At 45.6% G+C, this 15,234-nt stretch overlaps 1 protein-coding gene across 12 annotated transcripts in view; it reads left to right on the forward strand.

Annotated features, from left to right (window-relative positions):
* The window catches only part of CACNA1I (calcium voltage-gated channel subunit alpha1 I), a 123,322-nt gene that overhangs the window by 52,567 nt on the left and 55,521 nt on the right, over positions 1 to 15,234 (forward strand). For 10 of the 12 annotated variants that reach the window (XM_082280552.1, XM_082280549.1, XM_082280548.1 and 7 more), the window contains one exon: positions 3,428 to 3,525. The exons of 1 other annotated variant lie outside the window; for it this stretch is intronic. In XM_082280552.1, coding sequence (XP_082136678.1) covers positions 3,428 to 3,525 — 98 coding nt within the window. Of the gene's footprint in view, positions 1 to 3,427; positions 3,526 to 15,234 lie in introns of those variants that run through there. One more of the 12 variants, XM_082280551.1, reaches the window with a different exon arrangement.

Here is a 15,234-nt window from a genome sequence, read left to right on the forward strand (position 1 = left end):
ATAACAAAAAGAGCTGGGCTAGCAATCCCTGAAATGCTGCAGATGCCTGGAGACTCCAGCAGAGTCATTTAGAGACCCTATTTCATTAGAGTAAGGAGGCAACATTTGGATTTGTCAGTTTTACCTACACAGAAGATGGGTGGGTTTTTGGTAATCAGTGGAGTTTCGCTGCACCTTGGTCATCTGCATGGTGTGAGCATGTTACCCTTGCACAAAGAGAAGTGTGAACAGAAGCTGATGCTGAAGTGATCACTAGGAAAGAAAAGGTGAAAGTGAGAGGTCCTAATGTAAAATTACACTGGAATTGCATTGAAGTTGTTTGGATACAATCTGTGTGTCTACAATAGTCATATCTCATCCACAGGGGCTTAAGCATCCTGGATTTCTCTGTTGTTACAACCAAGACCAGGAGGCCTCAGGAAGAACGTAAGGCAGAAGAGGTCTCTTAATCGAGCTGAAGCCCTGGGCCCTCCTAGGGATGAGTTCATTTTTGTTACAAGTTGCTCTCTAAAAAATTTAGCAGTTGCCCTTTTCTAACCCATCCTTGGGAACAGCCTGCTGTTTTCCCTGGCAGTGTGATTGTCTGTTCAGCTTTTTTGTCTGGCTACACTGGAACGTAATGGCAGTAAGTCTGTGAATCTATGGCCACTGAGGGCTGCAGGAGGCTGGCTTGCTGCTGTCTGAACCACAGAGTTGAGTTAAGGCAGCGTTTGCCTTGTGCTGAAAGGACCCACGGTCATTACTTTGAGGATTAATAATTTTCTAGTGACACTGGGACTGTACTACATAGGTGGTAAACTCATTCCAGCTAGGAGAGGGCAGTGATGTGCGCCTGGTTAAGGTCACTCACGTGCTGTAGCCACAAGAGAACAAAATCCAAATGGTTTGTAAACATTTTAAAACTAATTTTGCATGGTTAAGGCTAAGAAAAGATGTCACCTCTGTCCATTGATTTCATGTCAGCCCTAGCCCTGTGCTTTTCCCCTGTGCTTGGTTTCTGTGAGGGCCACAGTGTTCTTCAGGACTTCCTATTTGGCTCCTCACAGTTCAGAAAAAAACAGTACTTGAAATTAGATGTGTTTTGGGCTAACAGCTTACTTGGCATTTGACTCTGTTTCAGGTTGTTCTGCTCCTGCTCCAAAATAATATTTTTTTTTGCCTTCAGAGGCAACCCAGTGCTCTTAGGGGATGAGTGGTTTTAGGAGAGGAAAGGAAGTTCACTGGAACTTCACCAAGCTTGGAGGCCTTTATGCTTCTGTGCATATCTGCACCCCCACAGCAGACTGCAGCGTGGGGGCTCCTTCAGTCAGGAAGCTGCCCCTGTGTGCCAGGTCTCTGTGAAGAGCTGTTAGCTCATGTCCTGGGAGCAGTACAAAAATGTCTGCAGCGTGCTTTGCCCCTAACTGTAGTTCCACAGTTTCGGCAGGTCTGTCTAATTCTGGAGCAACAACACACTGGTGAGACAATCTTGCTTTATGTGGAGCAAGGTTGGTCAGTGCTTGCTCAAGGCCCTTTCACTGTGTGCCTTTGCACCACACACGTATGTCCTGTAGTCATGTCCATGCATTTATGTCTCTGTGTGTTCCTCCTCCTTTCATACCTGTTTCCCAGTTTCACCTGACTGGATCCCAAGCCTTTGTCTATCACTAATTCTTTCTGTAGGCTGGTTGAATATTTCTGCTTGGTTTGGGGTCGGGGCTTTCTTTGGGGAGTGGGAATATTTTGATTATCTGCATGAAATCCCTTGTCTCTTCTTCTGCACTTGGTATATGTGGAACTGACAGCTCCGGGGAGGTAAATGAATGCCACTGCATTTCAGAGGAAGAATTATTTCATGCAATTACCCTAAAAGTGCATGAGAGAACAGACTGAAAGGAATGAGGGAGAGAAAGAAAGAGAGCATGAGAGAGGATAATCACAACACTTCGACAAGTTTACCCCACCGTGTTTGAAAATCTATCACTCTGACAAGTCCCCTTTGTGAAAGGTGTAGACAGATAACCAGGCATTAGCTCTTCGAGGTCCTCTTGAATGGAGGGTAATCAACAGAGATCAGTTCACTGGTCCATTTCACTCGATCCCTCTCCCTGATTATTTTTCACAGACTGGCTGTACCCCATTTCCCTCTCAGTGTCTCACTTCAGCTCTCTCATTCAGTTCTCAGTGATTCCTGGTCAGAGGGATTTGGGTCAACTTTAGGTTGGATTGTGAGTCTTCCTGTATAAATTATGATGTTTTTTGTTCTGAGAAAGGGGGCAGTAACAAAAGGCTGTTCCCCCAATCCCTCCCTGTCTCCTGAGTCTTGTTAAAATGCCAAGGAACAGGGAACTTTTTGTAGTTTCATTATTCATGTCTGAGAAGAGATTCAGCAGAAGCAGTTCCTGTCCTGCCTGCTGCTGTTTCACTGGCCAACTTTGTCACTCTCTTGATCCCATCACCAGATCAGGGCTACCCAAGGGAAGCTGGTGACAACAGCCCATGTCTTCCCGGAGGCCTCGTGCATCTGTGTTCACGAAAACATGAAAGATGCTTTGAGGTCCTCAGGTGGAAATTGCTGGCCAGGATAAATTATCAGTATAATAGTTTCTTGCCATGCTTTCAAAGAGACAGGACATTTGCCATATTGGGTGAAGAGAGAATGCTGGGCTAAGGATTGCTGAGCCAGGTCACTTTTTGTCACCTGCACCTGCTGCTCTTGCAGCAAAGCCAATGCATTAGTCACACCTCTTTGCACTTTGAGGTTATTTAGAGCACATGTTGTTGGGTTAGGAGAGCTAAGGTCTAGCATATGTCCTAAAATTAGGCTTTTCCCCTTTTGGTTGGTGTCAGAAAGGAGTGGTTCATAGCCATGTGGGAAGCCTTTCCACCTAGTCAAGGCAGGTAGTGCTTTAAGTAAGAGGGTTTGTTTCTGTGTCAGATAAAGCAGCTTAGCTGAAGCTGCCTCCCGGGACCATATCCTGCAGTGGGAGATGAGGGGAACACAGGGAGCACCCCCTGTGCTGCAGGTAACTCGCAACCAAACTGGCCACACAGCCCTCCTCCTGCTGGCCTCGTGTGCAGTGGCCACCCCCTGTGTGTGCCCTGGCCAGGGGTGTGTGCTCCTTGCCAGTGCATCTTCACTTGGCTCCTTCCTCTCCTGGCGCTCGCAGCAGGTATGTGTTAGCACAGCTCCTGGCCTGTGTCCGCGAGAAATGCGCTCACCGCTCACTGAGTTTTCTGCCAGAGGAGCTGTGGGCTCTGGGCTTGTCCCATAGGGCTCATGGAGACTTCATTTTTGCTTCCAAAGGCTCAGGCTTCATCCTCATGACTTCCAGAAACTCCTCAATGAAGGAATGATAAATCTGTGGTTCAAGCCAAAATTCTGGATTCTTTTAAACTTTCTCTTTCTCTCTTTTTTCTCTCTCTCCCTCTCTCTCCCCTTCTGCAGGATGGTGGAGTACTCCCTGGATCTCCAAAACATTAACTTGTCTGCAATCCGTACTGTCCGTGTCCTGAGACCCCTGAAAGCTATCAACCGTGTGCCTAGTAAGTTGTGCTTCCCTCTCACACCTCTCAGCTCGGCTTGTGGAGAGTACCTGGTCAATAAGGCTGCGTGTGATGGTGTTGTCCCAGCAGGGTTCAGGTACAAAGTGAATAGAGGCTTCTGTAGGGTGTGTGCATGCTTTTTGCCATCACAGGGCCAAGAGGTGTTGTTGGATGGGCAGGAAAACAAGAGTCTCCCAGCATACCGGCCCTAGTCATCCCTCGTGCATGGCCATGTTGACGGAACTTCAAGAGTTGAAGGTGAAAATTATGCAGTAAATGAAAGTGTTTTTTCTTCCTCTTACTGAAGGACATCACAGGTTTAATGATGTCTGTAGCTTCAAAAAGGCCTGCGTGTGAGGTCTGGAGAAGGATGAGCTTTGGGAAGCAGGGAGAATTAGTTTGCTCAGGCTTTCACAAGGCCTTCCAGATCCTCTCATCTGAAAAACATTCATGCCATTACAGGTTAGGGGCGTGTAGCACCGACTCATGGCTGTTTCCTCCTCCCCTTGTGCTTTGTACTCCCTCTTTTGTGCCAACAGTGCCCTCTGTGAGCTGCTGTGTGTGTATGAGCCAGGCTGAACACCACTGGGCTGGGGCTGCCAGGGCTGTGTCTGAGCCTGGATGTGTCAGCCCTGGGAGACTTTAGGCATTTCTTCTGCAAGTTTTCAGTCTTACAGAATGGCAGGAAGTCTCTTTGCTGTTCTCCATAATCTCCCTGATCAGGCTGTCTGCAGTGGCTAACACCTTGCCAGAGCTCTCCTAATCCTTCTCTCAAGCTCAGATGCTCCTTTTTCTATTCCAGACCTGAGAAAGTTTGCACAGTTGACCTCCTAGTCTGCATCGTATGTTTTTCCTTGTGCCAAAGTCATTTTCACGATATCACCTCTTTCTTGAACATGCTATGGAGGTGAATTTCAGAGACTCTGGCTCCATTCAAAGCCCAAGAGGGATCTTGTCCCTCTTCCTGGATATACTTTTATCTTTGAGCAATAGCCCTGAAAAGAAGGTGCTGAAAGGTGTGAAGGAGAAACTGAGGCACAGTCCTGTGTGCCCAGCATGGCAGGAGGGGACCAGGCAAAAGATCCACTGGTTGGAGCACTGGGAGAACAGCCAGGAATGTAACAGGTCCATCATATGATCGTTAAGACGAGGGTCAAGAGAAGCTTTTGGCTATTCCCTGTCAGCAAAACAACTCCCCCAGTCTGTCTCCATCTCTCTGGCCCTTCTCCAGAGAGGAGAGGGCTGGGTGCCAGCCCTGGGCCTGGGGTAGAAGCTTTCTGTAAGGGGGTGGCCTGGAGGCTGTGCATGGCAGGCTCGCCCCTTCCAGGAAGATATGGGCAGCTATGTGACAGCAGCCCCATCCTTGTGTTGTGCAGCCTCTTCTCCTCCCTCCTTCATCAGGCATGCCATGAGCTTGTGCTGAAAGACTGCTTTGAGAGCCTGAAGCCTATTATCAGTGTAGACATTACCTTGGAGGCAAATGGAAACATCCGGAATGAGATCCAATTAACCCTTACAGGTGTCTGCCATTTTAATTGCTGGACAAAGGTGGCCAGGAGGAGAGCGTGCCTGGCAGAAACTTGAGGCTTTGTATTATTTCTATTTATCTCCTGGAACAGCCAGAGCTGCCCCAAGGAGGAACAGTGTGAGCCATGTCAGAACTGACCCACCAGGGACCTGCTCCATCCATGCAGAGGCACCAGAGATACTTTCCATCCTCTTTCCTGACCTTTGCAGAGCAGATGCCATTGAATTCCCCCTGGCTGTCCCTGCCCTGACACTGCCTGTTTGCTCTTTTCATCAGTATAGAACTTCACCTGTATGAAATTGATGCTGTTTTAATTTCCACTCTGTGGTTTAATCTTTATGTATTTTTCTCGCTACATAAATCTGTGGTTATGTGCAGAGAATATTTTGGAAGAAAGACATCCTGCCATTAATTAAAACAAAAACAAAAAAAAAAAAAAGAAAGAAACTGGATTTCCTGGGAGAGGAAGCATTGACTTGAGGGCTGAAAACTAGCAAAGAGGCTATAAACGAAGGCTTGTGATAAATGGGAATGAGCTGCATTACAAGAAGGTGCCTAGTGGGGCACAACAAACATAATTAATGGGACCTTTGGCCACAAATCTTTTTTTAATGTCTTTTTAAAGTTCTTCATTACTAATCTGAAGCAACAAGAAAGTCTATTAGTGAGATGTACTGATGATACCAAGCTGGAGGTGTTGCAGGTGTAGCCAAAGAAAGTGGGAAATAGGACAGCAGGAGGTCGAGGGAAATTGAGGTCGTGGTTGTGAGTGTGAGATATCTGGTGCGAGGCAAGGAGTGGGGAGTGGTTAATCCTAAAGGCAGATTTTCAGCCATGTCCCAAAGGCTGTGATGGGACAGGGTGGCCCAGTGTTTGCCTTGGACATTTCAAAGGCTCCCACATGGACTCCCAGGCAGGGACTGATTTTCCCAGAGGAGTCTGACTGTGTGGACTGAATAATGGCAGTTTATTATCAGGAGAGTGGACAAAAAGATTGGGAACCTGACTGATTAGAGCATGAGTGGAAGAGTGCTCAAGTGGTCTGTCAGGGTAAATTATTTAGTGCCCAAAGAACTTTACTAATCTGCCCTTGTTTGAAAAGTCCACATACTTATGTGAGAAATTTCTGGAGAAGTTTGAGAGAAATTTCGTACTACATGATGCAAGGGGAAAAAAAAGGCTATAACAGAAAATTAGGAGAGAGGAAATTCAGAAGGAATTTCTAGGGAAACAGTAGCAACATGGCAGAGGAAAAAGTTCAATAAACTTATTTTATATTCTTGGCAGGTGTGCAAGGCTGAAGTTTAAGTGCCCAAATTCCCAGAATGGATGTGTCTAAATTCTGCTTACACATGCTCATTCTTAACATGCTACTGAAAGCCCTTCCTCACAGTGACACTTCTGAGGCTTTGAAACAATATCCCACAAGGAGCTGGCAAATTCTATTTGCCAGTGCTGTACTCATTATCTGTGGTAAAAAGGATGCATGTGAGGATGTAAAGTCTCTCTGAATCATGACAGAAGAAGAAAAGGACATCCAGTGTAACCAAAAGGTGGTAAATGTCCATTAAGAATGACAGTTTCTACCCAGTTTGTAGTTAGGGTGTAAAGCTCGCTGCCACGGGAAGTGGCACTGTGCAAGTAAAGGAAGTAAAACGGGCTTTTCCAAGGCATGCCCCATCCCTGGAAGGGTTCAAGTTCAATTTGAATAGGGCTTTGGGGAACTGGACTAATGGAAGGTGTTCTTGTCCTTGGCAGGGAGGTTGAAAGTAGATGTTCTTCAGTGTCCTTTCCAAACCATTCCATGAGAGCTCACATGGAGACCTCACCTCTAGATTTCAAACCTCCTTTGGGATTAGAGCTGATCTTTAGCTACTGGTTATCAGCAATTGATTGCATCTCTTGCAATTCTCAGCAGGATGTGCTACTGACCATTTGAGATTTCCTGTCTGAAGCACCCTGGGGCTCTGCCCTGCCTGATCATTCCTCCATTCTCATGTTATCATTGGAGTGTACTAGAGAGAACATGAGGCCACCCTGGTCTTGTAATATGTATCACACCTTCATTAACATTCCCTCTTATCTCTTGCATTCCTGACTACAAGCCTGGGAACTCTGCCTTTTGGAGTCATGTTTGAAAATGCAGCAAATGAAAAATCAGAGATCTGTCTGGTCCTATTGCCATGTGATTCAATTCCATGGCAATGAGCTGGTGTGACAAGCCCTGCAAGTCACTGAAGAAGTGTGAAGAGTAAAAAAATACCCTCCAGGTCCCTGTCAGAGGTAGTTGCTTTCTGCTCTGGGCATGTCTGTGTCCCGGTCTTGGGGTGAAATTCCACATCCATCGGTTTTTATCCTCTTGTGATTGTGTGGAAGGTTGCTGGGTGAAATACTGCTTTTTGTGCTGGCTCTTTTTTTGTTGCTTCTTCTCAAGGCAAGGCACAAGGTTTTGGGGGGAGGCTGGTTTTGTTTTATTTTTTTTGCCTGCTTTTGAGCAGTGAGTCTGTGATCATTTCTGGTAATTTGAAATTCTTGCTCTTCTTTCATTAAGTTGTTTTGACATCGAAGAAGGAAATGTTTCTTCATTTTACTCTTTCTTGGCGCATTGGCCTTATGCAAAGAAGAACCCTTGCATTATGTTTGATGTCTTCCACTTTCTACTTACAATTTAGCAGCTGATTCATCATTGGAAGCAGATTTCTTCAGCTGAGCACACTGTATGGAAGCGAAGGAATCTGTTGCAGAGCAACTTTACGGGGTAGAAAGTGTATATATGTGCTAATACTCTGTATGTAAGTGGCAGTGATACTTACGTCGAGTTATAGGTATCAGAAAAATAACATTATATGCTTATTACTAGGTGTACAGAAAATAAAATTTCAGATTTGTGGGAAGTTCTGCTTTTTCTAGATGTGTTTTTTTCAGTCAGAACAAAAATAATCTTTTCTCATCCATTTTAATACAGCTTTATGCTGCCTAATTTTAGGTGGTTTGTTTCGTTTGACGTTTTTTCCTATACTGGGTCCTGACAAAAAAGTTTAAAAATCAGAAATCCTCAATCATGCCATTCTAGTATAAAAATCCTTTCCTCTCCTCTTGTCCTCCTTTTTTTTTTTTTTTTGCTAAATGTTTTAATAACTATTGCATTGTTTTTATTTCAATCAAATAACTTTTTTTTTTTCCTAGTACAAGTGCTGTGTGCTAAAATCTTGGTCTAGTTCCATTTTTCTTTATTGATGATTGTAATTACAGTAACTCCATGAGTCCAAATAGACTGGACTTTTCTACTTTTCTTCTACAGATCTCAAAGATATAAACCATGGCTTGTTATTTTTAGTCTTTCTTATGCTTCACACCAGGTTAGTGGAACCCAATGAGTGTCACCAGCAGACTCAGGAATACAACTGACAACTCCTAACTTGTAGCTCTGCATTCACCTCACTAGACCAAAGCACCAATATAAAAATAATATATAAGCATCCGAGTGCTGAAATGGGAAAAGCAGATGTTTAACGTGTAGATGCCTGCTTTAAATCTGTATTCCACACCAAGCTACCTGTGCTTGGCGCTGTAACAGTGCCTAAAACAGAGTAATCTGGCTACGAACCCCGCACTTGGCATGGGGGAAAAGTGATGACATTTGCTTCTCTAAATGTGTTTTTGAAGAACTAATTTCACTGATGAGCGTGTGTGAAATGAGCTTCTGACTGAGATATATTAGGCTGCAAAACAGTCTCATTTACAGCTAGATCAGACAAAAACCAAGTGCATTTGACAGGCACAGTCCTGCCCTAGCAGTTGGAAATGCAAAGGGATTATGAAATTTCTCTTCTAAATGCCCCCCACAGGGTCTTTGCTTCAGATGCTTCAGTGTTTTTGCAAGAGGATTGTCACTTGCTTGTTCTCTTCCAACGCTGATTCCCTTTCAAACATGTACTCTTCAAATGACTCTTTTGGAAGTAAGTTTTTTCCCCCTCTCAGCTTTATTTGTGAAGCAATAGCTGAAACTCAGATAAAGTTGATTTTTCCAAATATCTAAACTTACCCAACTCACAGTTCTTTGTATGAGGTGCTCTGTAAATATTTATTATCACATCTCAGTGACAAACAAACCACACCCACAACCATGTGCAGATGTGTATACACATAGATTTATCCACATACAGCCTGAGCAGGTTAGTAAAGGCACAGGAGGGATGTTCTCTTGTAGCACCCATACAAAAAAGTTAAGAGGCCACAAAGCCCTTTTCATTCCCTGGTCAGGCTGTGTGACTGAAATGTATTTAAAGGTGAAGCTGCCAGCTTTCTGTAGGCTCTGTTGCAGACAGGTGGGCAGGGAAAGGATGGAGAAAAGCCAACACGAAATGGACTTGACCAAGAGGGTCAAGTTCAGTCTATGTCCTCCCTTCCCAACGAAATGGAGCAAAATACTGAATCGAGCAATGAGATTTATGCCTGGAGCATGCCATTAAAGGACGCTTTTCCTCCAAGAGGGGGACAGATCAGAGATGGAATTGTACTCAGAGCTGCACTGTCCTCTATGTGCAGCTCTATCAATTCAGCCAAGCCCTAAATCAGATGGGAATGCTCAGGATAAAGGGAAACGGTGCAAAGGGGAGCAGAGCAGAATGAGGATCAAGAGAGGTGAGAACAGAAAAGAAGGGAGGCTGGAAAGAGAAATGCACAGGAGGCAAGTGGTAGGGTTTGCCAGGCAAAGCACACAAAGGCCTGATGCACCTCTGTGTGTAGGATAATGCAGAGAAGCGGGGTGGAGGAAACCAAAACCGATACAAAGTCAAGGATAGTATAAAGAAGATTTATTGACTCACAAATATGCTGGATGGGTTTGCAAATCAATGCTTCTCTGAAGCTTTTTAACAAACCAATTGGTCTGTAACCAGACCCACATTTCGTAGTGCTGGAGGAAGCCTTCAGAGAAGCCTGGAATGGCTGGGGTTGGAAGAGACTTTCAAGATCATCTTGTTTGAACCCCCCAGCCATGGGCAGGGACACCTTCCTCTACAGCAGGCTCCTCAGAGCCCCATTCACCCTGGCCTTAAACACTGCCAAGGATGAGGCATCCATAACTTCTCTGGATGTTCCAGTGCCTCACAACTTACAGGAAACAATTTTTTCCTGTACTTAATTTAAGTCTTCAGTCACTGAAGACAGGCTCCAATTTTATTTACTTGTTGTCTGAGCTCAGTGCTGTTTTTCATGTGGATTCCAAGTGTGCAGTGTATTGCCAGGTGTTTAACTGGGTAATCAAAATAAATTTAGGAGCCAAACCCCTAAACATAACGAAAATTATATTATTTGTTAATGTAGCATCATGGTAAGAAGCTGGGAAACACTGAAATGCAGGAAATACAGACCTGGAAATGCCTTGTTTTGTTCCATACATTGTTTAGTTTCTATTTTTTGTGGTCACGGATCATGGGAGAAAGTAGTATTTCCTTCTCTGAACCAGTCCACTTAATTTCACTGTTATTAACAAGTATTCAAAAGTCACAAATTGTGGGCTTGTAGGTTTTTTGGATGGCTTTAAAGCAATGAGATTTGAAAAAGGAAAAGGAAAAACAATCAGAGATTATATTTATTTTTCCTGTGTCTTTCAGACTTCTAGACCTGTACTCATATCTTTTTTCTACCCATAGTAGAGGGGAATAGAACCTTCTCTTCTTTGGTTTGTTGGGGTTTTTTTTCTGTAATCTGAGATTGTCAAGTCATAGCAAGATTTCACACCTGAAGGTTTCTGCCATGCCTCCCAAGACTGACGATAAAAATCACAAGAGTCTGTAATAGCACTTCAGAATTTGTGTTACTGGAAGTAAAGCAAGCCTGGAAAAAAACCAAACCAAAACATTACAGAAACCAGTCAGAGAAAGACCTTTGATGGAATCTTTATTTCTCTCTTCTCCTGTAGGGGAACCTGCAGAGCCAGAATTTTAAAAAATGCTTAGTGCCTCACAGCTCCCATTGTGACAATTCTGCTGCCTGTTCAAACAAGCTCAGCCTCCAGTGTACACAGTGCTCACAAAAGCCCAGCCATGTATTTTGCTGCCTAAATGGGAGCTGAGCTGTTTTGCAAAATCTGTCCCATGGGACCTATCAAGCAATGGATACCATGGAAATGTGAGCAATAATGACAGTGTATTATGGGGTGAATGATACTGTCATATTACACTAATGCAAATTAAAGTTTGTGTGTGTGGGCAAGGCAATTTACAATCATAACCTTAAATTTCTCTATCTTTGTGTATTTTGGGACCGATTCTCCTGTTCGCACTCATTTCATGTAACGTCATGTCATTGCCTGCAGTAGAAAGAAACATGATTCATGCTAGTGACAGCAAGAGGAAATTAGCCCTGTTAAATCTTAACCAGAAGTTGCATTAATGCTCTTTTACATAATATTTTGCATTATACTGTCCCACTTAGACAGCACTAGAGATGTGTAAAGAACTTATGGATATTTATGGAATGGAGGCAAGTGGCTCGCAGCCACAGCACTGGACTTGACTTTTGTCCCTGGTGTTGGGTGGCTCCTGCAATTCTGAAAGAAAAGCTGGCGCTGTATGTTTTTAATAGACTCTTCACTGAAAGTGAATGCAGTCATCATTGCAGTGATAAATGGGGAAAAAATGAGATGATCAGTGAATGAACTACTGTAGCAGGTGGTAGTAGGTGTTGCTTATTAGATGTTCAGTATTACAGAAAAGAACAAAATGACAGAAATCCCCCAGAGAGACACCTCTCTAAGAAATAATCTGACACCTGTCATCACTCTCCAAGACAAGGTTGCTTAACAGTCCAAAGCTTGCAAGGGGATAACAGCAAGAGAGTGAAGAAGGGAGCTGCTAACTGGGACCTTTGCCTGCATCCATTTCTGCTCATGTCACGGATTATGTGGCTACCAACCATGCTATGGTGGCACGTACTGAATGCCATTGCCTGTGGAGGAGGAATTTTCCGTTGTTATCTGCAAACCTTAGTTGGGCTTACAGCATCCATAATAAGGTGCAGCCTGCCGCAGAGCTTGGGTGTCTCCTTTTTGGATGACAGAAAAGCTTAGACTGGTCACTCTTTTTCCTGGAAATGTCAGCATTTAGGTGTCGAGGTAAATGCTCTGGATTTTGCTCTCTTTCTTGAGGCCACTGCAAGCCTGGGGTCAGGTCCGCAATTAGGAGGCTCCACTTCCGAGCTTGCTTCTTCACATCACCTGGCAGCACCACCTGAGCCCCCTTTGGCAGCCTGCTGAGCACTGTGGCTCTGCAGTGCCTGTGTTTATTTGCTCCTCTTCCCCTCAGGAAAACAGCTTATCTCTGGTTTCATTTGCACTCTCTTTTTGGTGGTTGTTTTAGCTGAATGTCTGTTGGGAGGGGTTTTAAGTGGTGCATTTTTTCTCCCTTCTTCATTTTCTTTTTGATGCTCATGATGTGACCTGGTCCATGTCTTGCTCTCTGACTGAAAAGAGGTGAGGTCTGTGTTAGTCCCTGGATCCCAAGGGAATTGTTTCTACAGCCTTGGAGCAAGCTTAAAGAGAGATTTTTCTCTTATATGAGTGTACTCTAAGCCTACTCTGGAAAGATCTGTTGTTCCAGCAGGGTGAAGCTCTGGCCAACAGTTTTTTCCTGGAGTTTTAGTCTGCCTTTTGACTACCTCAGGCTTAAGCTGAGGAGTACTTTGAAGGTGAGGACTTAGGGGAACTTAATGTTTAACCTTGATTCAGTATTCTAAGGGAAGTCACTGTATGAAGATGAGGCTTGGTGTGTCCATGCTACTGAAAAAATGAACAACAGCTCTTTGTACTGGGTGAAGCTTTGTAAGTGCTGGAAATGTCATGTTTTGATATCTTCTGTGGTTACACTGAGGAGTGATAAAGATAATTTGAGGTTATGTCATCAACAAGCTGTGTAGGATGACGTGTCTGAGCCAGTCAGGGATTCTAGAAGCCTTTGCTTGTTGGTAAGGCAAGAGTGAGGAGTTGGTGAGGAACTGACCAGTGCTCCTGAGCTATGGGTCATGCTGAGCATCTGCAAGAGCTAAACCCCCAACTCTAAATGTATCCTGAAAATACACCCAGAACCTGACAAAGAGATCAATGGGAAGACTTTGAGTTTCTCTGAATGAGGTCAGCATGTCTGGGGCAGTTTTTCCTTAGCAGCAGAACTGGCTTAAGGTCTCTCAGTACCTCATCTGGTACCTCAACTGGACCTGTCTTTCCGCAGAGTTAATTTAATTTGGGTCTGGCCATCCGTCTGGACATGCTCTCTCTTGCCTTGGTGCAAAGCAGGCGGTGATGGTCTGCAACGTGAGTGAGGCTGGCTTTGCAGCTTGAGGACAAAGCATCTGGAGCTGCACACTGGCTCTTCCAGCTGAACTCCTTTAGCTTGCACGTGTTGTTTGCAGAAGAGGCCTCAGTTAGGAGGAATGCAGCAAAGGGAAAAGATCTGCATGGTGAGGGAAGCTGTGGGCTATATATCGGTGAGCTTGGCAGTGTGTCTGCTGTTGGACCCACAGCTGATTGGTGTTTCTTGGCAGTAGTTTGGCCCCATGTTTGAGCTGATGTTTATGAATGCAAAGTGTGAAATGACAGCTAAGCTTCAGGTCAGCAAGAGATCAGTGAGGACGGCCACAAGTTGGAGCACCAGCTTGCACTGTGCACATAAACCAAGATTATTTTAACTACAGGGGTTGGCTGCAAAATAAAAAAAAAAGGTGCATGTTTCTCTCTGTGTACTTTCTGCACAATCCATCTGCTGGAATGGTTCCTCAGTTCTGAAAATTTCCATAAAGGAGCATGCACAGGAAAATCCTGCCAAGCACATGCTAGCTGGATGGACTGCCATGTGTCCTGGGGCAGGGGAGGAAGGAAAGAAGGCACGCTTGGACAAGCAGTCTGGCTGAGGGACATAATGACACTTCAGTCTCTGTGTTCTGCAGAATGTCCTGCCAGCTACAGTCACAAGTGCTGATGGGAAGGAGATTTGGTTTTGTTCCAGTTCAAATGACAACTGGTAGCTTGGTCCACGATGCAGGTGAGATGGGTGCTGAGAATTATGTTCTCCTCCATCTGCTTTACCCCAAGCAAGGGAATGATTGCCTCCAGCTGCAATCTCCTTTTGACTTCACATACATTGGCTTTGTCCCTCACGCTATAGCTGGGGAGGACTGAGAGCCTCAGAGGTGACTGAGATACAAAAAACCAGAAAGAACAGGGTTTCTCACCCCTTCTAAGGCAGTTCCCCCGCTCGCATCACAGGGTCGTTAGCGCTGGGGAGTGAATCAGCTCCGCTGTCGGTCCTGGCGCTTGGGAGGAGGCAGGCGGGGAGAAGGCGAAGCGGCAGCGCTGCTGAGCAGGGGAGGCGGCGGCGTGCCGGGCACACCTGCCCCGCACACCTGCCCCGCACACCTGCCCCGCACAGCGGGCTCCGCTGCCCGCGGCTCCGCAGCCCCTCCCCAGCCCGGCCCCGCCGCTCTCCCGGGGCGGGCACGGCAGACGGCTCCGCTTAGCTGCCGTGGCCAGGCTAATCAGGGCTGATGGCAAGTGTCTGGAGGGAGCTAGGGTCACCATCGTGTCTGCAGAATTTGTCTGGAAGGGCCTCTGGATGCCACCAGAGGGTCAGACAGACGATTTGCTTCTTCCAAACCCCGGAGGGAGCTCAGAGACTTTGCTCAGCCCTGTGCTTCCTTCTGATAGGTCACTTCCTGGCACTTCTCTCACCTTCCCACCCTTTCTCATTCCTGTGACATAATTTCCCCCTATCTCCTGCTGTGTGTGAGTGGTGAACGCGCCTGTGGCTTCGCTCCTGCGGGATATCTTACCAGAAGCATCCCTGCCTTCGAGGTACCACCGAGCACCTTCTCTACCCCTTGCCCAAGGGCATGGGTGAGCAGCAGGGAAGCATTATGTGAGCATCGTGAGGTTCCTTCCTTGGCTGCCCACAGCCGAGGCCATTTCATTTCCTCCCTTCCCCTGGTCTCCTGGTCAGAGTGAGTGGAGAAAAGATCTTTCTGAGCCCACACCTGGCACTCATGAATATTTAATGTTTCTAGCTTTTATTTCCCTTGAAGAGCAAAACCTTTTCATATTTGATGCCCTGGAAGGCTGTTTGGTTGCTGAATGTTGTTTCATCAATGCTCTCCCTCCTCGCTCTTCCTCCAGACTGCCCAGCCTC

The sequence above is a fragment of the Coloeus monedula genome, assembly GCF_965178545.1.
Source record: "Coloeus monedula genome assembly, chromosome: 4".
In the NCBI taxonomy this organism is placed as follows: domain Eukaryota; kingdom Metazoa; phylum Chordata; class Aves; order Passeriformes; family Corvidae; genus Coloeus; species Coloeus monedula.